We start from the raw sequence: 20,403 nt of genomic DNA, 5'->3' as shown, positions 1-20,403 counted from the left end.
GACTATTCGAATCCTGCAATGATGGTGAAAGCCCTGTAGGTGGGCTGGGCCCGCGACTACATAATTGCGGGACTCGTTTCCTCTGAAGCGGACGCCACCTAGTGGCAGCAACCTACGTTCCCAGGTATTTCGCGCCGTATACTTGCAGCCACAGACCTCATCACGTTTACCATAGATAATGGTGCTCGGAACACCGTTTCAGACCCCTGCCAAAAGAAAAGAACAATGTGCGAACAAGAAGCCGTCGCTAGGAATACGCGTCCCGGTAATCTGCCTGATTCTCTCCATCCCATTGCTTTCTCCATGCTTTTTCCTGTGGCCGGGTATCTCCCCGTCCTAACTTTGCCAATAGGGGCAGAGGGCAGATGTGCGACGACCCCCGGATTCACAAAAGCGAGCATCCCGTGAACCATTGACTCGGCAAGTGAAAAGGATCAAGTCGAGCCCCCGGCAAATCCAAACGCCTCGACGGCAACCAGCAGTCCCAAAGGTTGATGAAAAGCACCTATCTGGGGAGCCAGGTCATCATGACCTCCAAGCCTGTTACCCCGCCCACAGAGAACGGCCTGGGGTACCTCTTCAAGACGATACGTCGCCCTGTGCTCGTGCCGCCGGGAAGAAGGACATTTTCCGACGCCGCGGACTGGTGTCGAAAGCAAGGAGCAAATTTAGTCAAGCACAGCTGGGTATCAAAGGGACCGGTCTTCCTCAAGAGCTGTCGGGGAAAGAGAATGGAGGCAGCGAGTTGTTGGGTGAATTGTTAAGGTGATCGGGATGCTGCGTTGAGAAATAATTTATATAACACTGAGAATAGTTTCTTTTTTGAAATTGTACTGGTCATCGACATCTCCTAACAGAGGCACCTAGTGTAGCAGGCAGATGGATAGTTGATTATGCCAAGGATGTGACTCCCTTCAGGGTCATCTTTCAGGATGGTAAGGCCAATAGAGCAAGCTGTCTAGAGAATCAAGTAAGCGGAGGATTGTGTGCTAAAGGCCCTGTCGATATACCGATCCCAGGATTCCCCATGTATGTCCCTCAGAAGCTTGTCTATCTCACCAGGTTATGCAGTTGAACAAATCAAACGGGGACAAGCTCCGTCATCACTGGAAGGAAAGATGATGGCTTAAACAGCTTGATTCCTATTTACTCTCCCCTGAAGACTGTATAGCTGTGAGTGCTTTCGTAACCATCCGAATACAAGCAGTCATGTCCGAGATCTAGGTCACACACATGCCCAAGCTCATCGGTGTACTTGCCAGGTCCCACATATCGATTCCGCTTGGGATACTTGCAGTGCTTGCGGCGGTACTCTATCTTACCGTCGCTGGACTTCTTAGAGCCACGCACATATTCAGGCGCGGTACCCTTTTCCACCCACTGCACCATGGCCATCAACACGTTATCCTGCGGGTCATCGCCGGCATACGTAGAAGATCCCTGGCCGATAGAAGCAGCACCTGTCCCCGGCGAACAATGGCCCATTCCACTAATCGGGAAGAAGCGATAGAACCGGTCCAGCTCCGACGGACTCAGCCCCATGGTATCAGCAACATGCTTGTAGTACGCTTTGGAGCTATCGGAGGTGATGATCGGATCTTCCAAGCCGTGATAGTGCAGAACCTTGCCGCCTGCCTTTTGGAAACCGGAGATATCGCCGTTAAAGGTGGAGATCTGGAAGGGATCTTGCGCATCGGCTGCCGCTGCGTCGGCGAGTGTCCAGGTAGAGTGGTCCCAGTTGCTATCGTTGTAGACGACGTATTTGTACCAATCGTCTGAATACTTGAACCCCTGTCCGCTGTAGTAGATGAAAGAGGCGGCGAGCTCAGAGCCCGGCTGCATGCGTGGGTATAGCCATTTGCCGTCCAAGCCATACATCGCGGAGAACACCTCGTTAACGGTGTTGGCCTGCACACCCGTCAGACAAGAGGTCTTGTTCACGGCCGTGGAATTGCAGATGAGGGTTTCGAAGATGGGCTGGCAGAGATCGGTGTCCTCGATGATACCATCGACCGCGCCATCGAGAGCATCGCATTGCCGGATAATCTCATTGTGGATTGCGGACCACTGTGCGCTTGTCACGAACGTATCTGAACCTGGCGGTCCGGTGATTTTCAGGAATCGAGACCCCCAGCTGCCTAGATTGATAAAGTTGAAGGCCGGTGCTCCAGCCACCACGCCGTCAAAGTCCTCTGGGAACCTCTGGACAGATTTCCACCCTTGCCGGCCGCCTGTCGAGCAGCCCAGATAGTACGAAGTCTTGTATCCTTGGGGATAGAAAAGCTTGGTCAGTTCTTTTCCCACCACTGTGCCTGTGTGCAGGGCTCGGTAGGCAAAGTCCTCGATGACTTCGGGATTGTTCAGAAAGTATTGACCAGTGTCGCCAAAGTGGCCATTATTGGTCCCGATCGTTGCAAATCCGTATTGACTGGCATAGACCATGTCGCCATAACTCACGCCTGTGGTGTGGTCAGTAAGCGTAACCAGATGAAAACAAGGGTCACGAACAGCCATTCAACCCTCCATTCCCTGTACTCAAGAACCTTCCAGTGTAATTGCTGGGGAGCCAGGCCTCCATGAAGAACTGGCTCTTGCCCGAAGTGGTCACGTTCAGCGCAACCTGGCAAAATTCGATCGTGCTGATCGATGAGCCGGAGCCCCTGCTGCAGATAGGCGGGTTATAGGCCATGGAGATGTTGGATCCAATTGGGACGTAAGTGGAAGAATGCACATGCACATTGTCAAGGTGGATTCTCTTATGGAATTGTTGACAACGAGACTCAAAGCTGGCAGAGTTGCCTGCTACGGCGGCCGAGGCCAGCCCGATCAGAGTAAACCACCGCATCATGACTACACCAAAGACAGCAGAGAGTATTATTATTCAGTGGCAGTAATTTCCGATCAACCAGACCACTTGTGTGTATGCATATTTATAGTCTTTTCTGTCCCTGACCCCTGCTCCACTTCCCCGCATTTACAGGTACATGGATGCATCATCTCCGCGCCCTCAATGGTGGGAAATCTAGAGAATAAAGGACACTGCTCTCCATCGGCAGATCTCCATCATCTCCTGCTGCCGTGCCTAGGCTTTCTGTCTCGGGGGAGGACCTGTTGCCGTGCCATGCAGCCGATTCGTTGATCAGCGTGTCCGCCGAGAGTCTAATTAGGCGGATCTTTATCCGTAACGTCGATGATTCAGAGTTGGCAAGCTTTCATCCATAGTAATTCTAATTCCTTTTCGCCTAATTGCAAGCTAGAGGAATTGTAGTCCTAGCGCGGTACTATCAGTTCAGCGGCTGATTTACCCCAAAGGTCCACCGTATTGAGACTTCTTACGTTTCAGCATGTAGTGGGTGAGTATACAGCTAACTCAACGAGTCAAGGGAAACAACCTATGCCCTCTTATCCTTTTGCGTCTGGTGCACCCACACATAAACAAATGGATAGATCGTCTCTGGAATGAGAGTGGCAATAATAATCCCGATGCTCCAAGGTGTCCAGACATACGCCCAATTCTGAGGAACATTGAAGTATCGCCATAGAAAAACTCCATAGGCAGTGAAGCAGCCCAAGTACCGCGTGAGCCTGATCATTAGCAGTGACCGCCGACGTCATGCAGTGAACATACCATATTTCAAGAGAATGGCCCTTTGTGCTCTGATCCTTCCACAATTGATACAGACATATCCACCCAATGGGAAGCTGCAGGATGATTCCAGTCCAATACGCAGTGACCTGCTCCCGCTCATCAGGATATCTCCGAGTTAACATCCAGAGGAATGCTATTCCCGCCAGACAACCCAGGATCATATTCCGACGGAGGACCCGTCGCTCACCGGGGGTATGAGCCTTGCGAAGCGCAACAATCACAAAGCTTGAATCAAGCTCAAACCAAGCCAGAAAGGCCAGCTTCTCAAAGCGAGTAGATGTAGTTGTGAAAGCGTAGAAGAGCTCATACGCCATCGTCAGGCAGCTGTCGTGTGTTAATCGTTGTACGTGAAGTGCATGGAGCGGACGTACAGGAACTGGATACTTCCCCAGCGGGCGCCCGGGTAGGTCTTATCGGAATAGGTTCGTATCATACAGAATATGTAGCAGAGTGCATAGAGCACACCGCAGCTGATGATGAGGCCATCTTGGACGAAGAGGTAGCTCTCGGGTGGGTTCTGTCGCTGGTCGGCGGGTTGAACGATGAGATGCCGAACCTTTTGTGCCAGCTCGAAATTAGACATGATGACTTTTGGCCAGTTCTGAAAATATTTACAGAGGATGAGTGCTTCACAAAGCCAGTGGGAATTGACTTTCTTTGTTCGATGATCGGATTGCCCGGACTCCGGAGTCGGGATGACATCAGCCCTCTCGGCGGGTCTTCGAGTTAGTATGCATCGAGTGATGAGGTGATGCCAATATCCTCACTAATACTAATTCGGCCATAGCCATTCAGGTAAGCTAGGCTGATCTAGGAGTATATATACATGGGAATCTTTGAGGCAGTGTCTGTCTTCACTTGTTGATTGTACCACTGCTAAACCAGTGCCACGGTCCGGTTACTTTGAAGAATAAACGGATCCAAGACAGGATTTTCGCTATGCCCATGCTCCAACAAGGCTCATGCAGAAAGCGCCCATGAACACTAATAGACATGCAAAAACACGTTTCCGGCCTCTGAGAATACGCCAGCTTTCGTCACTGAGGAAATCCTCCGACATCAATTCGACTAGAGAGGCGAAGATGAGGAGACCAGAAGAAATTGCGTTCATGGTGCCTACCAGGAGCAGTCCTACTTCTGAATCGGGGCTGTAGAGGGTGTGTGTAGCGAGGCCTATTGCCTGGCCGATCGGTGTTCTGAAGAGAATCAGTATTTTCACAATTTGAAACAAGACAATATCAGAAAACTTACGTGCATCCGTAAGCCAAGGACATGAGCCATGGCTGGATGGCTCTCTCCGGCCAGTCGAGGGCAGCGATGCGAGAGCCCAATGCGAGACCCTCGAATGTTTCTATCTGAGGTTAGCTGGATCTAAGCTGAGATACAAGGAAAGAACATACGATGGAATACGATGGCAATCAACAGGATCACAAACTCGCTGCCTACCGACACGCTGAGCGACATGCCAATGAATACACTGTGAAAAAGAATCCCCATTTCCAACAGGAAAACCTGCATGACGGCTTTTTTGTGTTTTTGCTCTGGTGTGAGTTCGAGATCGTCGCTTCGTTCCACGTCCTCGATCGGCTGTACTTTGCTTTCTTGGAATGTTCGCATGCCTTCAGGAGCAGAAGCAATCCGCATGATGCGATCGGATTCTTCACCCATGCGGTTGATAGTCCGACTCACGCTGGTTTGCCTGCCAATCAATGGGCCGAGATCACGCAAGTGCGATTGACTTTCGACCCTGGTGCAGACGGGTCGTTTGACCTCATCTGGGTATTCTGAGTCTTTGGTAACAGGGACACGGGAGTTGCAGACACTATTTTCGGTCCGAGATGTCTTCTGCTCGGCGACTTTGAGCCCTCCGCGGCACACATGTCGTGCGGGACTGAAGACCATTTCGACCACAGTCACCAGAAAAATGCCTGCTAGAGCAATGGCTCCTGGCATGGCGGGGTAGTCGGTGGTCCAAAAGTCCGACAAGCAGGGATTATTGAGAGAAGTAAATGCAGTCGGGAGCAGATGAACAAATGCGGTGGCAATGAGGACGCCCGTTCCGAAATGGCTGACCGTAAAGAGAGCCGATGGAGGGATGCGTAGACGAGGGAACCATGTTGCCAGGACAGGGAACGCACAGGCCAAGGTAGAAACGCTCAAGACAATAAAAAGCGCGCCGATATGCAGAGAGGTGTTATATTCGCTGTTCTTGACGCCTCCTGGGGCGCATGTGGATCGTTTGATGAGTTTTGTTTGGGTTTTGTCTGCTATTTCTGGTCATTATTATCCGGGACAGTCTGAAAAGGGAACAGTGTTACTTACCTGCCGTATCAGGGACCGAGACGGGAGAGCTGAAGTATCTTCCCAGGCTCTCATGGGAGATGAGTGCAGAGGTGAAGAGAACCGATAGCAGCCACCAGGCCCAGCTCTTGATCTTTTCAAGTGACGATCGATCAAGATGGCAGAGTCGATGGATTTGACTAGTAATATAGTTGTTTTGAAAGTAGTTGGGGCGTCCTTTTAGATGTCAACAAAGATGTATGATCTAGTGAGTCATTGGAACATACCTGACGGTGTCAGTGACGCCCCAAGAGACTTTGACTCATTCCCAATTGGAGTATTCCGTCGTTCAGGCATAGTTTGGGTGTCGTCCCAACTGGTCAACGAAGCGGCATCGAGCCCAGAGCCCGATCTGTACACGCGGGCATTGGTGATGCCGTTGAAGTCTTGGCGGGTGGTCAAATCCGGCGCCAGAGAAGGGGGATTCTGGTTCCATTCGCAGTGTAGAAGAGTGTCGTCGGTTCGGGAGGGGCAGTTCATGTTGATAACCCATTTAAGACTTCTTTATGGCCGAGTACCAATGGACAGCGGTAGAATTGAAGAAGAATCTCGCGGATCCTGCCAGGCAAAAGTGTGCAGAACAGCCATCTTAATACGTAATATAATCGGAAGGGATTGCATTCTTGGCTCCATCACCACATGGCTTGGCATCGGGAATCAAATTCGCCTTCAGATCAGATGCAGAAAGATCTCATATCTAATACTGCGTGCTGAAACTCTCTCGAGTATGATTCAGCCAGGATCCCTTGTACAATCTCATCCAGCTGAAGATGATAGATCTTAATCCTGCCCGGCACAATGTGTTGTCGTACCGCCATTTGTTCTTCTTCTGCTCTCTGATCCGAGGTTCTTGGCGTCCCACTCCGGTTTCTCCCATAACGGACTCGTACTTTCGCTGGATTTCCCCACAGTTCTCGTAGTGTGCGCGTATGATGCTGCCTGGCATTTAAATCCTGACTGTTGTGTGTCTGTTGATGGAGCTTGCTACATTGGAATGGAGTCACCGCTTACTGCATCTTCTCTTTAACTGCTGCAAGTTAATCAATCATTTAGATAGGTGTCGAATCAGCTGACGGTGATTAGAAACCAAAGGCTGGTTGGTGCATGCGCTCTTCATTCAGTCATATTCGGAATCCCATTCCACCATCAACCGTTCCATAGCCGATTGACTCTTGGAATATTGAACTCGCACTTGAACCAAATCACTTATGAGAATAGGAAAGAAATGGCCGTTGTCAAGCATCTAGAATGATCATGACATCTGGCATTTTCAGCCCACCCCACTTGCCGGACTCCATCCATGCCGTTGTCACAACCAATATCCGTAAAGGTCCACAAAGTATCTGAACCAAGATGCAGTATCACGGACAGTGTCTCGTTGACACAGCAGCCACCGGAAAACTCCTCTACGCCAATGTTGGCGTGAGTTTCTGGGGCGGAGTCGACTCCCAGACCGGAGAGATCATTGACCGCCACCATCCTCTCCACGGACAGTCGGTCAACGGTCGCATATTGGCCATTCCGTCCAGCAGAGGATCATGTTCAGGCAGCATCGTGCTGATAGAGCTGCTGTTGAATAAATGTGGCCCCGCCGGGCTGATCTTCCAAGAGCCGGAGCAGATCATCACACTAGGGGACATCGTGGCCAAGACGCTGCTCGACCTCTCGATTCCAGTACTTGTCCTCAAACCAGAGGAATTCCAATCGCTAAAGGAACATAAATACGCCGCAATTACAGGGTCAACCCTTCAAACGGGAGAGCATCCTCTCCCACCACCCACCTACGAAGCACCTGCATCACCCCCATCAAAGACCCTGAACCTCTCCGAAACCGACGAGGCAATCCTCCATGGCGCCCGCGGAGCAGCCGCCCAAAAAGCAATGGAGATTCTCCTAAGCTTCGCCCAGATCCAAGGCGCAACGAGGCTCATCGACATCTCCCGCGCCCACATCGACGCCTGCATTTACACCGGCCCCGCCAGTCTGCGGATCCCGCAAACCTTTCTGTCTCTAGGCGCTCGCGTCGCCATTCCGACCACGCTGAATGCCATTTCGATTGACCGTCGTCGCTGGAGGGAAATCGGCATGAAGGAAGAACTGGCAATCCCCGCCGACCAGCTGGCGGAGACCTACCTGTCCATGGGCGCGCGGCCCGTCTTCACCTGTGCACCATACCTGCTGGAGTCTCCCCCCACGGCAGGGCAGGATATCGGCTGGTCCGAGTCCAATGCGGTGGTATTTGCGAATAGTGTGCTTGGTGCGCGGACGCAAAAGTATCCCGATCTGATCGACGTGTGTATTGCGTTAACGGGGAGGGCTCCCTTGGCGGGTGGGCATGCGGATGAAGGACGGACGCCGTCGGTGGTGATCGAAGTCGCGGATTTGCGTAAGATCGATGATGGAGTATGGCCAGTATTAGGATACCAGACTGGCCAGCTGGCTGGGGGAGATATACCGTTGATTGTCGGGTTGGAGCACACGAAGCCTCGTATTGCTGACCTCAAAGCCTTTGGGGCTGCTTTTGCGACAACTGCGTCTGCGTCCATGTTCCATATACAAGGTGTGACTCCGGAAGCGAACAAGTTCGAGGGGATAGGGCAAACAGCGAAGAGGCACTCCCTGCATGAATCCGACCTTGTGCGGACGTGGGAAGACTTGAACACTGCTAAAGATCCGTCAGTTGGGTTGGTGTCTTTGGGGAATCCACACTTCTCGCTAGAAGAATTCGAATCGCTCTCCCACCTGTGCGCCGATCGCAAGAAGGATCCTTCTGTTCAGATGATGATCACAACCGGTCGAGACACCTATGAGCTCGCGGCTAGCAAAGGTTATATTCAAACACTGGAAGCATTTGGTGCAACCATCATTACTGATACCTGTTGGTGCATGATCCGAGAGCCGGTAATACCTCCGCAGACAGTAAATATTATGACAAACTCAGCCAAGTATGCGCATTATGCTCCAGGAATGGTGCAGCGTGGAGTGCATTTTGGAAGCCTGGCGCAGTGTGTGGTGGCCAGCTGCGCGGGCTCTTTTGGTGGCGAGCCATCATGGAAGCAAGACTGTACAGCATGACCTCGATATACATCCGCTCAGCTCGTTATTACGCCGCCTCGCCATTAAGCCGGGTCTGCAGCGCTGTGCCTGGCTATGGTTTCGTTCCACGGGTCACGAATCAGGTACCTGTTAAATGCAGTTACCATACCAGGATGAGTTGTATACTTGATGACGGAAGAATTACCACCATACACCCTAACAACCCACCGCTTTACTGCGACTCTTTGAAATGAGATCGATCTATTGCATAAAAGTGAAGATACCGTCGAGAGTCCACATCAAGTCAATATTTATCCACTCATTTACACTCGTTTCTACCCTCGATATGCGCCACGGATCAGTTCTAGTAGCCATCACGGCTACCCTCTTTGCATCGCAAGTAATAGCAAAGAACGTCCCCTCAGCTTTCAAAGCCTTCTACAACAAGGCCAAAAGGAGCGGCGACTGCGTTGGTGCCGACGCTCTCCAAACGGGCTTCTTCAACACCGAATGGAGCGGTGGTCACACAACCTACTGCACTAAATACCTCCCCACCGGCAAGGGCTTCTACCTCAAAGGTCCTGGGTCGGACCTGGCAAACATGGACATCGACTGCGACGGGGAGCAGAGCCGCGGCGACGGACGCTGCGGGTCGTCAACAGACACACAAGGCCAGACTCGGTGGGGTTTGGAACACCCAAGGAAGCACGGGGTGAGGGATCTCAACGCAAACATCCACCCGTATGTTGTCCTCGGTAATGAAGGCAGCTACAGCCCAACGTTTGATCCGCGGACGGTTGGCGTCGAGCCCCTGAGCATCGTGGCCGTCGTGTGCGGCGACGAGCTCGTCTACGGGGTTTGGGGCGACACCAACGGGGACGACAACGAGCATCCCATGGTTGGAGAAGCCAGTCTGGCGCTGGCGACCGCGTGCTATGGCTCGACTATCAGCGGTAACAGTGGCCATGATGAGGCGGATGTGCTGTACATTGCTTTTGCGGGCAAGGAGGCTGTGCCTGCAAGGGCCAAGTGGGATGCAGACAGCTACGAGGCATTCGAGGAGAGCATCACTGAGCAAGGTGATAGGTTGGTCGCGCAGTTATTTGGCGACAAGTCAACAGTGACCGCTGGCTCTGATCCGCATCGCACCTCGACTTCCTCGATCGACAGCGACAGCGACAATAGCGACAATGACGACTATAACTCAGAACACAATCCCAAGTCCGACGGCGCACTACGGAGCACGATACCACGAGTTTGTCACATCATTCTGGTCGCCTTGATCGACTTGATCGCCCTCGCCTGCTTCGTCGATTCGTAATCTATGAGGTCTGCAAAGGGCATGCACAGTTTACTTTGGTAGAAATGAATGGAAATTTGAACATACACAGAGGGTTTTTGTAATTACTGACGATCTTGCTGCAACTTTTGATTTTCACATGTCATTTGATGGATTGGAATGATTTGCTTGCCTGCTCTCATAGTCCAAAGTCATGATGTCGTCAACAGTGCTGGATCTCCACATACATCACCGGCCTTTCCGGGCGCGCCGAGGCCTACAGAACGGCCAGCAATCTATGATATAATTGACGGCAGCAATATTATAAATAGACTCAGATTCTACTAAGGTCCTCACGTACATATTCTACATCAAAAATATCCGTATATAAACATAAACGAGCAAAATGGGCATCGATTTCACCGTGTACAAAGGTTCCTCCGACGGCTCCATCAAAAAAGCCACCACGCACCGCGATGACCTGCAAGGCGACTCGGTCCTCGTGCGCATCACCCACTCCGGCGTCTGCTTTACGGACGTGCACTACATGAAGGCCGACATGGCGCTCGGCCACGAAGGCGCAGGGATTGTCGAGGCCACCGGCCCGGACGCCAAGCACCTGAAGAAAGGCGACCGAGTCGGCTGGGGCTACGAGCACGACTGCTGCGGGAGTTGCAGGCAGTGTTTGACGGGCTGGGAGACGTTCTGTCCCGAGCGCAAATTCTACGGATACGCCGATCTCGACCAGGGCTCGTTTGCGACGCACGCCGTCTGGCGCGAGGCCTTCCTCTTCAAGATCCCCGACGCGATCAGCAACCAGGACGCGGCGCCGCTGATGTGCGGCGGCTCAACGGTGTGGAATGCCATAATGGTCGGCAACGTGAAACCCGTGTCGCGTGTGGGGATCGTGGGGATCGGTGGCCTGGGCCATCTGGCCATCCAGTTTGCGGCCAAGATGGGCTGCGAGGTGGTTGTGTTCTCCGGCAGCGACAGCAAGAAGGAGGAGGCGATCAAGCTGGGCGCGTCGGAGTTTTATGCGACCAAGGGCGCCACGGAGCTCAAGGTCAGCAAGCCGCTGGATAACCTCATCATCACGATGAGCGCTCAGCCGGACTGGAAGCTGTACCTTCCCATTCTGGCGCCGGGCGCGGTCATCTCCCCTCTGACAGTGGACGAAAAGGATCTGCAAATCCCATACATGCCTCTGCTGGTCAACGGGATCCGTATCCAAGGCGGTATAGTTGCAGCTCGCCAGCTGCATCGGGACATGCTTGAGTTTGCGGCACACCACGGCATCAAGCCGATCATCATGACGTACCCGATGAGCGTGGAGGGAATTCAGGATTGTCTGAAAACGCTGCAGGATGGCAAGATGAGATATCGTGGGGTTTTGGTTGCAGACAAGCAGTAATTGGCAATATCATTATGGCAGTGAATATAGTTAGAAATTATTTATTGCATTCCATTTGAAGCAATTGTTTGTAAGGGAAGTTCTGGGACAGAAGTCAATTCAGCTAAGTTCCGAGGAATGGCTTCCATTACGCTATATAGCACAATAAGAAGCAGATCTTCAACAATGGCCGGTTGGTCTAGTTGGTTATGACACATCGTTAACACCGATGGGGTCGCCGGATCGAGCCCGGCACTGGTCATTTTCTTTTTTTTCTTTTTCGACGTTTACTTTCTAGACCCATTGCAGTTTGGATAGAATCCTCAGAAAATCCTGCGGTTTCAAAAGGTCTAACGCTCTGCTCTGTTCGTTATTAGGTTTCTGATCCTGAATCTACTTTGGTGGATACTCTTCCAGTTGTTCTGCCTATCAATGGCGTCATAAAATTGACGGTGATCAGAGGCCAGAACTTGGCCATCCATGAACATCCTTATGGAAAATGAGCAGCTTAAGCGGCAAAAAGGAACCAATAAGGATGAGACGTTACGCACGCACTCCGAATTGGCGCTGGAGGATTGGGGCAGCTCTAGATCCCGCTGGAGTCGATGGATGGGGCAGACGCTATCATTGGCTTCGGGAAGGCGCCACTTCAAGGTTATTGCTGAGTGGCACGCGTCCTGCGGGGCCATAGGACAATCAGGCCTGCCTCGTTCTTGTCCTTAAAAAGCGCCGAGTGAGCGTCATCTTGCTGTCGTCGTGTGGGTGTGTTGGATTTGACAGCCATATGTCCTATTGACAGCATTGCGCTGATGCCGCTTTTTCAGCCTTGGACCCGTCTTCCATCGCGACGGATTTATCTCATCTCACCTGTCATTGGGCTTCTTCTGGTTTACTTTTTCTTCGCCTTTGACACGGATGTATTCACTCCCCGGGTCGTCGTCACCCCGATCTCGCCACAACAAGAACCAGCCACATGTCCCCCACTCCCAGGCATTGAGGATGTTCTGGTTATCCTGAAAACTGGCGTCACAGAAGCACTGGAGAAAGTGCCGGTTCACTTCCAAACAACCCTGCGATGCATTCCCAATTACGTGCTATTCTCGGACTTTGAGGAGGAAATCAACGGAACCCACGCGCACGATGTACTCCGCAGCGTCAACGAGACCATCAAACGGACCAACCCGGACTTTGATCTCTACAACCGCATACATGAGCATGGACGCAGCGGACTCTCGCCGGCCGATCTCAGCCGCGTCCCCAACACCGCATTCGGGATGCCCGACAACCCCGGCTGGAAGTTGGATAAATGGAAGTTCCTCCCCATGATCGACGAAACACTTCAGGTGCGCGACGACGCCAAATGGTACGTCTTTATGGAGGCGGACACATACTATATCTGGTCGAATCTCCTGCAGTGGTTGGCGAAACTCGATCCGAACAAACCTTACTACCTGGGTAATCCGACGCAGATTGGCCCTGACATCTTCGGCCATGGTGGGTCGGGGTTTATACTGTCGCGCGAAGCCATGCGTAGAGCATCGGAACTACGAGCTGAAGACGTCGACGGATGGGACCGATATACCGGGGAGCAGTGGGCTGGTGACTGCGTGCTGGGGAGGCTACTCCATGACGCGGGAGTACCCTTGTTGTGGTCGTGGCCCATGCTGCAGTCAAATACCCCCGCAGAGTTTGATCACTTTTCCGAGGCTTATTCCAAAAAGCCGTGGTGTTTCCCTGCGGTTTCGTATCACCATGTGACGGCGAAGGATATCCAAGAGATAGCGAAGTTTGACCAGAGGTTCATGCAGAACGTAAGTTCTTCGCCAGATGTCTTGTGGAAACAACTAACGGGAGAAGAATTCTATCATATTGCACAGTGACGTGTTTCGTCATCTCGTCCACCCACAGTTCAAGCCTCTACAACCCGACTGGGATAACCTCTCTGACGAGGAGCACGTCATTGGTGAGGCTAGCTGTCAGGAGTTGTGTGCAAGCAAACCTGAATGTCTCCAGTATTTGTATGAGGCCGGGAAGTGTCGCACTTCCAAAATGGCCAAAATAGGAGCCCCCAAGACTGGAGTTTCCTCTGGGTGGATGACTGACCGGATTGACGCCATTGTAAAAGAGCTGGGCTCTTGCACGAAACCGCAATGGGTTCTCCCATAGCTCAATAAACAAATTTGTACATACTCGCATTCTCGTCAGGCTGGACCCTGTCTGTTTATCATCATGTCCTTATTACTCTTCTACATTATAGAATACATACAAGGAGCAATTCCGAAACCATCATTCATTCTCTCGCTTAGAGGCGCCCAGTCTTTCAAGGTTCGATAATGACCGATACCTGAAGGCTTCAACGCATCATCCGCACTTCGTATCCTCCCATTGTCGCAATACTCGTAGCCATGCCCATTAGAATGCTGCCTCCTACACCAAGCGCCCCACGGGCGATCAGAAAATGCCATTGGTTTGATACTCGCCCATGCTCATCATACCTCTATCGAGCGCTTTCTGCACAACGCACGTAGAGATGTGATCCAAGTGTCTGACAGACGCGATCCTTGGATTGTTTGCTGTCGTGGCCTTCTCCAGCTACCAAGTCAGCTCTTTGTTGCAGTCCTGTGCAACCATAGGGTAGCTTGCGTCATGGTACGAGCGTAGTATCTAGAATCTAGCTTCGATGGTACAAAGGAAGACGATTGATACCATGCTGTCGATCTACAGATCAGCGAGTGCACGGTCCCATGATGCGGGCAAAAGGGGGTGGGGCTTCGTGCCTCGTGGGCCCGTGGCCCGTTAGGACGAACTGGACAAAGTGTTTGAGGTGTTGGCTTGGATAGATAGATTCGTGCAACTGCCATGATCATCGCCTATTTGATCCTTAAGAAAAATAAGACTTGATGTATTTGAAATTCCTCTGCAGGAGTCAGAAGTTCACCATATTGCACGGAAAGCACTGTAGGTCAAGATATATAATGTTATATCGGCAAGCGCCGGTGTAACTAGCAAATTCAGGAGGATGGTTACACTTGAGAATGACAAGAGGCCCCTGTAATATAACATTCCCCAGAATAAAGTTGATAGGTAATCCGTGTGCCTATAGCGAGATTAGCTAGTTACTTGTTTACAATGCTCTTAAGCCGGAGTGGACAAGTACCTGACACCAAAAATGGACTACAGCCTACGAATCGATCTACGCAAATGGCGCAAAAAAGTTCGGTTAATGAATTGATTGATTCCAAGTCCCAATAGAAAAAGAAAGAACATATACCAAACTCCAACAAAAAATCAAATTGGTATAGCTTCCTTCCTAAACTCCATACAGTTCTCCAAGGCAGGCACCAGTAAAAAACCCTTTGCTTGTAAAACCTCTTGAGTAATAGATGACTCTCGAGAGGAAACCAAGCAAAAGGAAAAAGGTATGCCTGCCTGCTCGATTCGAATTCGAAAAGCGGATTAGATGTCGTTCTCATAAGTCGTTGTTGAAATAATTCGCAGTCTGTCGTATGAATCGTGGCCAATTTGGGATTCATGAAGTAACCAATGTTCTGGGATGGGTATTTGTGCAACTTCGGTATAGAAGCAAGCCATGTGTTATCGTCTTCGATCCACATTCTGACCTCAATAGAGGCGAGAAGGGGAAATCGAGGGTTTGAAGCGAGTACCAGGGATTGGTGTGATTTTTCGGTCCATAATGTCGCGGAAGAACCGGCGAAAATACGAGTACACCTCGTTCATCTTTGTACCGCTGTCGGGACGCAGGATGGTTCGGTGGAATGAGATCTATTGAATGTTGACGTGCTATTCATGCTGATGCGCGGAAATCGGGTATCGTACCATATCGTTGTCGTCAATCTCCAGGAAGTAGAATTCTTTTCCGTTGGTCGCAACGCCGTAGACCGAGGTGAGCCGTTTGTTTTCAGCCTGTCGAGCGTCATGGCAGAGTGCTATAATGTGTTAGCAACATTCCCACTAAATAATTGCGTATGGAACTTACCCATGAATGAGATGCACTGCCGGAGGATGGTCGACGGCCACGAATTGACGCAGATGACAACGCCGATACCATTGCCAGGCTCCGCGGCGTTGTTCACAACGAAATCAAGCTCTCCTTCAATTGGGAATCTTACGCCCAGTGCCTCGACTTCTTGTTCAAAACCTCTACACCGAGGAATGGAAAGGACTGCTGAAGAGCGTTTGGCGGGGTTCTGTTTGCGATAGTCGAGCTCCTCCACGTAGCAGTGATTTAGGATTGCTCTAATCCGTTTGCAGGAGGTTTCGTGGTCGAGATACTGCGGATCGTTCTTGTCTAATATAGCTAGATTGCGTACTGATGATAGTCGGTCTCCGAGTTTTGCTGGTGATAATAAAGGCGTGTGTGCTTGTGCTTACCGAGGCTGGGCGGGAGGGGGGCCTTTTCGTTCTGTTCTAGGGTCCACAGTCCACGTGGATTTGGGTGACGAGACAGGCCGAACAATGGGTAGAGCGTATGGGAAAGGAACTCTTCCGTGACCTCATCCGGAGTTGGAGCTCTCTGTCGTAGAGGAGGTGAAGGAGGCAAGGGCCCCTTTCGTCCAACAAAGGGCCAGTCGGGGTCGTCTTCTTCGTTCTCTGAGGGCGGTGTCTCTGTAGGAGTGATCAATGACCACGCCTGTGAAGGTGATGTTGCTGTTGATATTGCTGTTGATGTTGCTGTTGATGTTGCTGCTGACGAGGTCATTCCTGACCATGCTTTCAAGGGTCTAATAGTCTTGGCGAGCTCTGTGAGGATCATGTTCATAGTGGAGAGTTTGTCGATGACTATGCTTTTGACGTCGATCTTGCTGTCGGCAAGATTGTGGATGACTGTGTCTTCGATTGCGATGTCCGTGTTGGCGAGGTCGTCGGCGATCTTGTTTCTGAGGATGATATTGCTGTTGAGAAGGTCGTTGATCAGCATGTGGTCGAGGGTCATGTCGTTGATGGAAATGTGTCTGATTGTCATGTTGTTTGTCGTTGTTGTTGTCGCTGTTGTTGTCGTTGTTTGTCGATGTTGGCGATGTTGTCGGATGGACGAAATGAGCAAGGAAGCAGAGCTGGAAGACGGGGTTCTTATGGTGCTGCCTGTTGATGATGGGTATGCGCTCATTTAGTCTCGTAACCACGGTAGAATCCGTCTTTCGATGGTTGAAGTTCTAAAAATAAGACACTCTCAAGTTTCCCAGGGCTAGCCACATAAGCGTTTATGAAAATGATGCAAGCATGAGCGTATATGCTTAGGGGAACGTTGTTTGAGAGAAAAGTGTCCAGAGGCGGAGGCTTCGTCTTCGTTCTATCTCTTCAAAATGCCTGTCTTATTTCCTACCTCATGCCGACTCTATGAGTTTATCGTATTGTTGCTCAAGCAGCACTGGTCTGTACTATTCTTGTCCTCCCAGAAAAGCAAATGATATCCTCACAGGACTAGAAAGTCTTTCTTGTACAAGACGTCTTGATGAAATCATACCTTCATTCGACTAGTCTAGTCACCTATAGACTGCAGAACCTTCCAGTCTGTCATGGAAAGAAAACTCTTACGATAAGGGTCAGAGACATAAATAGTTACACTACTAGATGCTTCTATGTTGGAAACCGCCAAACATCGGTTCAGTTCTCCACATATTTTAAGGTTATCAGTTTATCTCCGTTCTCCCCGCATATACATAGATTGTCCAACCTTATCCTGCCAAGCACCAGAAGCCCCGTACAACACCCCCATAGCCTGCAGCTTGCAGGAAATCTGGCTTGATAAGCTGTTTTCTCCTCATCGCGATGGCCAACAGCTGAGAGATATTTCATATGATCGCAGACGGCCGCCAATAGCTCGGCGGACTCGGAGCCACGGATGATGCAAACCCATTGCTAGGTGTTGGACCACGCTCAGCTTGCCATTCGGGAACATTCATGTTAGCTTGAAACCTCTTAGCCTAAACCAAGTCGTACTAGTGGAGAGCTCTAAGCTTAAATGTAGTGCTTAGGGGTTCCACACAAAACGAAGCTATATGCTTCTTAGAAAGGGCCACGTAACCTCTGCGGGCCGCGTCAGCATCGTAGAAAAGCAGTGTGCAACTCCGTGAAGAACCTCGAGTGTGGGTAATCCCGACTTTCAATATAGACAAAACGGCTTGTACTATTCAGTACTATCCCTCGTCATCACAGGGTGAAGCACGCCAGTTCCTAACTATTTTCAATCTGGCACCATCCGTTGATCTACAGAGAGCGCTAGCTCTTCAAGCAGTTGAAGCCCTACGTAAACTCCTAAAAAGCGATGCATCAGGCAATATCCACTTCGAAAGCCACAATAGAAACTATGCTACCATGCGACGTTTAGCTCGCCATACGGACCGATAAGAGAGATCCCCAACTAACAGAATCCAAGATATAAAATGAGGGTGTTTCCCATGTCTATCAAACAATAGCATTCGAACGGACCAGCTCAATTCAAGTTGAGGTCAGACTTGCCACCGTATTCATAGATTCAGTTCATCCTTTCTTTCGCATATTACAGACAAAATTATAGCTGACTGTTATCTTCCAGTTTGATATGGACCCCAAATTCACAACATCTTACGGTTGTCTCAGAACAATAGCGACTCATGGACGCTTTCCAGCTGTTTTTGATTTTATTCCTGGATATCTTTGCTCTCTACGAAAGATATAGCTCGGGCGAATGGTCAGGACTGGCAAAGTCCTGTGTGGTGTGCTCGCATTCAGTCTTGTGGATTGAGGTTGTGCTGAATACTCTGAGACAACAACTGTTCTGACCACATCCGTTATAGAGGAGTGGAACAACGGCGAGGCCGATATTACTCTCTCTTTCGATGTGATGAGCACCGAGTATAAATCCCATATACCAACAGAACGGATGATCCTCTAGCCAGCCGCACGAGCATAACAATTCAAAGCATCAAGACGACGATCGTCACCGACGCTGAGATCATTCCCACCGCAAAAACAGCAGTGGAAGTCTACGGGGTTATCGCAGATTATTGATAAGAAGAGCTAATGGACCATGGTTTAGGGGTATAACACTGCCTTCATATATGAACTAGGTCTTGGACAGGACCTAGGTTTGATTCCTAGCCAGCCTACTCCTTTTTATAGTTTCTTTTTGTAATAGCATAATTCTTTCTCTACTGCTACTATACTTAGAGATTCAGCTAACTAGTCAAGATGTAAGACATGCCTCTTAAGTCTTTAAAGTGTGCATTTATTTTGAATTATTTAAAAGAGAATTGACTATACTTTCTACAGGCCAACCTGTCTTTTGCCCCCAAATGCTCATCTCATCTACAATTTCACTTAGTTTCCGGGCATCTTTCAGCCACGGCCCACCTATTATTATAAGTATACCCCATCACCAAGAAAGGAATGCAGATATCTTACAGAAAGCTAGAGGCCCAAAGGAATTCACCCAAACAGGCGCAGACCTACTCGACAGGGCCAAAGCGCATACAATCGTGGCGTGGTGTACTAGTTTGCTCTCCAGACTGTTGATCCTTTCGATGTGCTGCAGAGTGTTGGCTGATACAGGACAAGGTTCTGCAAGCCATAGGATAATCATCGCTGTGTGATAGTATTGTAGACCGGCAGCTGCTTGTATCAGTAAACTAAACGCATATAAATATAGGAGGGATCCGTACCTTGCCAGCCTGAGGTCGTCCACATACTCGGAAAGCTGCTGTTGGGGAGCAGATGCGGTGTGAGGATGGGATCAAATGACGAAGGAAGCGATATCCTCCAGTCCTCGAGCTGATCTCTCAGACTGTTCCACTCGCATTGGTCCAGGGGAGCAGCATCACGTAGAAGACACTTGTTTATGACTCTTCCTAGCAGATACGTGATGCGATTTGCGAGATCGTCGTCGCATTCAATCCTCGTAGGCAGAGGCCCATCCGGGAGCTGAATCATGAGGCTGCGTTTTTCTAGGAGTGCGACAGTGATATCCTCTCTCAAGTAATTCCAAAAACCGGCACTCAACAATCCGGACTCTAGTTCTATTGGATGATTCGCCAGCAACGAATAGGACCCTTGAAGGTGATTCTGGCAGGTAACATTTTCTAAAATCCGTCAAGGTTAGAGCTTCAGCTGTTATATATGCAATTCATCGCAGTGACCATACTTACGCGAGATAATTTCGTATGATCGAAGAAGACATATCGCAGCCAAGGTCTCGCCTGTTCGAAACTCATCAGGATGCTTCATGAGAGCCAAGAGTCTTCTCACACTCTCGAGATGATATGCATCGGCTAGATCCTTGAGGGGAGTCGATCCGGATGATGAGCTCTGGCTGGCTGCCGCGAAGGCCAGTATTGCGCTGAGGAGTAAGGCATTCTTTCTTGCGAGGATAGGAACTATGTCCGTAAAGTGACGTCGTCGATCATTCAGATCGTACCAACCTGCGAGATTATCGATATAAGATCGAAATACGTGAGCTACTCGTGGATCCTCTAACGCTTTCGTAGGGTCGCTAGCTGGGACATATTCATCGCTTCTGGATACCAAGACATCTAGACTTGCTTGAGTACAATAGTCTGGCGATGTTGCAGACTGGCCTTGCTGGTTTGAGGGTGCTATTGATCGGGAAGATCGGCGAACGCCGTCGCTCCATGAACAGGATCGTTTGCTTCGTTGACAACGCTGGCAATTGGGACGATTTCCATCACCTGAAACAAAAAATACAAATGAGCT

General features: G+C 50.4%; 7 protein-coding genes and 1 non-coding gene across 8 annotated transcripts; 5 read left to right on the top strand and 3 right to left on the bottom strand.

Moving 5' to 3' along the window:
- Positions 1 to 1,146: 1,146 nt before the first annotated feature.
- Positions 1,147 to 4,232, bottom strand: ALT_1225 (putative feruloyl esterase B-1; the record flags this gene model as incomplete). The annotated part of the gene is made up of 5 exons (XM_089599112.1): positions 1,147 to 2,459; positions 2,509 to 2,850; positions 3,508 to 3,585; positions 3,684 to 3,973; positions 4,021 to 4,232. The coding sequence occupies 5 exons, from the start codon at positions 4,230 to 4,232 to the stop codon at positions 1,147 to 1,149; spliced, it is 2,235 nt and encodes a 744-aa protein (XP_089456776.1).
- A 354-nt stretch (positions 4,233 to 4,586) lies between these two features.
- zrfD (putative plasma membrane zinc ion transporter) lies at positions 4,587 to 6,469 on the bottom strand (the record flags this gene model as incomplete). Its single annotated transcript, XM_033563385.2, has 5 exons — positions 4,587 to 4,845; positions 4,901 to 5,000; positions 5,050 to 5,916; positions 5,972 to 6,166; positions 6,217 to 6,469. 5 exons carry the CDS (start codon positions 6,467 to 6,469, stop codon positions 4,587 to 4,589), a joined length of 1,674 nt encoding a protein of 557 aa, XP_033419276.2.
- Positions 6,470 to 7,342: 873 nt separating this feature from the next.
- Positions 7,343 to 9,064, top strand: ALT_1223 (aconitase family protein; the record flags this gene model as incomplete). Its single annotated transcript, XM_033563386.2, has 1 exon — positions 7,343 to 9,064. The coding sequence occupies one exon, from the start codon at positions 7,343 to 7,345 to the stop codon at positions 9,062 to 9,064; it is 1,722 nt and encodes a 573-aa protein (XP_033419277.2).
- Positions 9,065 to 9,371: 307 nt separating this feature from the next.
- On the top strand, positions 9,372 to 10,346 carry ALT_1222 (glycoside hydrolase family 75 protein; the record flags this gene model as incomplete). Its single annotated transcript, XM_033563387.2, has 1 exon — positions 9,372 to 10,346. The coding sequence occupies one exon, from the start codon at positions 9,372 to 9,374 to the stop codon at positions 10,344 to 10,346; it is 975 nt and encodes a 324-aa protein (XP_033419278.2).
- A 364-nt stretch (positions 10,347 to 10,710) lies between these two features.
- Positions 10,711 to 11,715, top strand: ALT_1221 (NAD(P)-dependent alcohol dehydrogenase; the record flags this gene model as incomplete). Its single annotated transcript, XM_033563388.2, has 1 exon — positions 10,711 to 11,715. The coding sequence occupies one exon, from the start codon at positions 10,711 to 10,713 to the stop codon at positions 11,713 to 11,715; it is 1,005 nt and encodes a 334-aa protein (XP_033419279.2).
- Positions 11,716 to 11,882: 167 nt separating this feature from the next.
- On the top strand, positions 11,883 to 11,956 carry ALT_t019. The gene has a single exon. It is a non-coding gene; the product is annotated as a tRNA-Val (tRNA).
- Positions 11,957 to 12,503: 547 nt separating this feature from the next.
- ALT_1220 (glycosyltransferase family 31 protein) lies at positions 12,504 to 13,860 on the top strand (the record flags this gene model as incomplete). The annotated part of the gene is made up of 2 exons (XM_033563389.2): positions 12,504 to 13,505; positions 13,552 to 13,860. 2 exons carry the CDS (start codon positions 12,504 to 12,506, stop codon positions 13,858 to 13,860), a joined length of 1,311 nt encoding a protein of 436 aa, XP_033419280.2.
- A 1,455-nt stretch (positions 13,861 to 15,315) lies between these two features.
- Positions 15,316 to 20,201, bottom strand: ALT_1219 (uncharacterized protein; the record flags this gene model as incomplete). Its single annotated transcript, XM_033563390.2, has 7 exons — positions 15,316 to 15,477; positions 15,532 to 15,641; positions 15,692 to 16,024; positions 16,087 to 16,701; positions 19,383 to 19,772; positions 19,839 to 20,111; positions 20,168 to 20,201. The coding sequence occupies 7 exons, from the start codon at positions 20,199 to 20,201 to the stop codon at positions 15,316 to 15,318; spliced, it is 1,917 nt and encodes a 638-aa protein (XP_033419281.2).
- Positions 20,202 to 20,403: the final 202 nt, after the last annotated feature.

This window comes from Aspergillus lentulus (assembly GCF_001445615.1).
Source record: "Aspergillus lentulus DNA, contig: Alt01, strain: IFM 54703, whole genome shotgun sequence".
Lineage (NCBI taxonomy): Eukaryota > Fungi > Ascomycota > Eurotiomycetes > Eurotiales > Aspergillaceae > Aspergillus > Aspergillus lentulus.
Note: the sequence above shows the minus strand (reverse complement) of the source record. Positions and strands in the feature narration are given on the sequence as shown.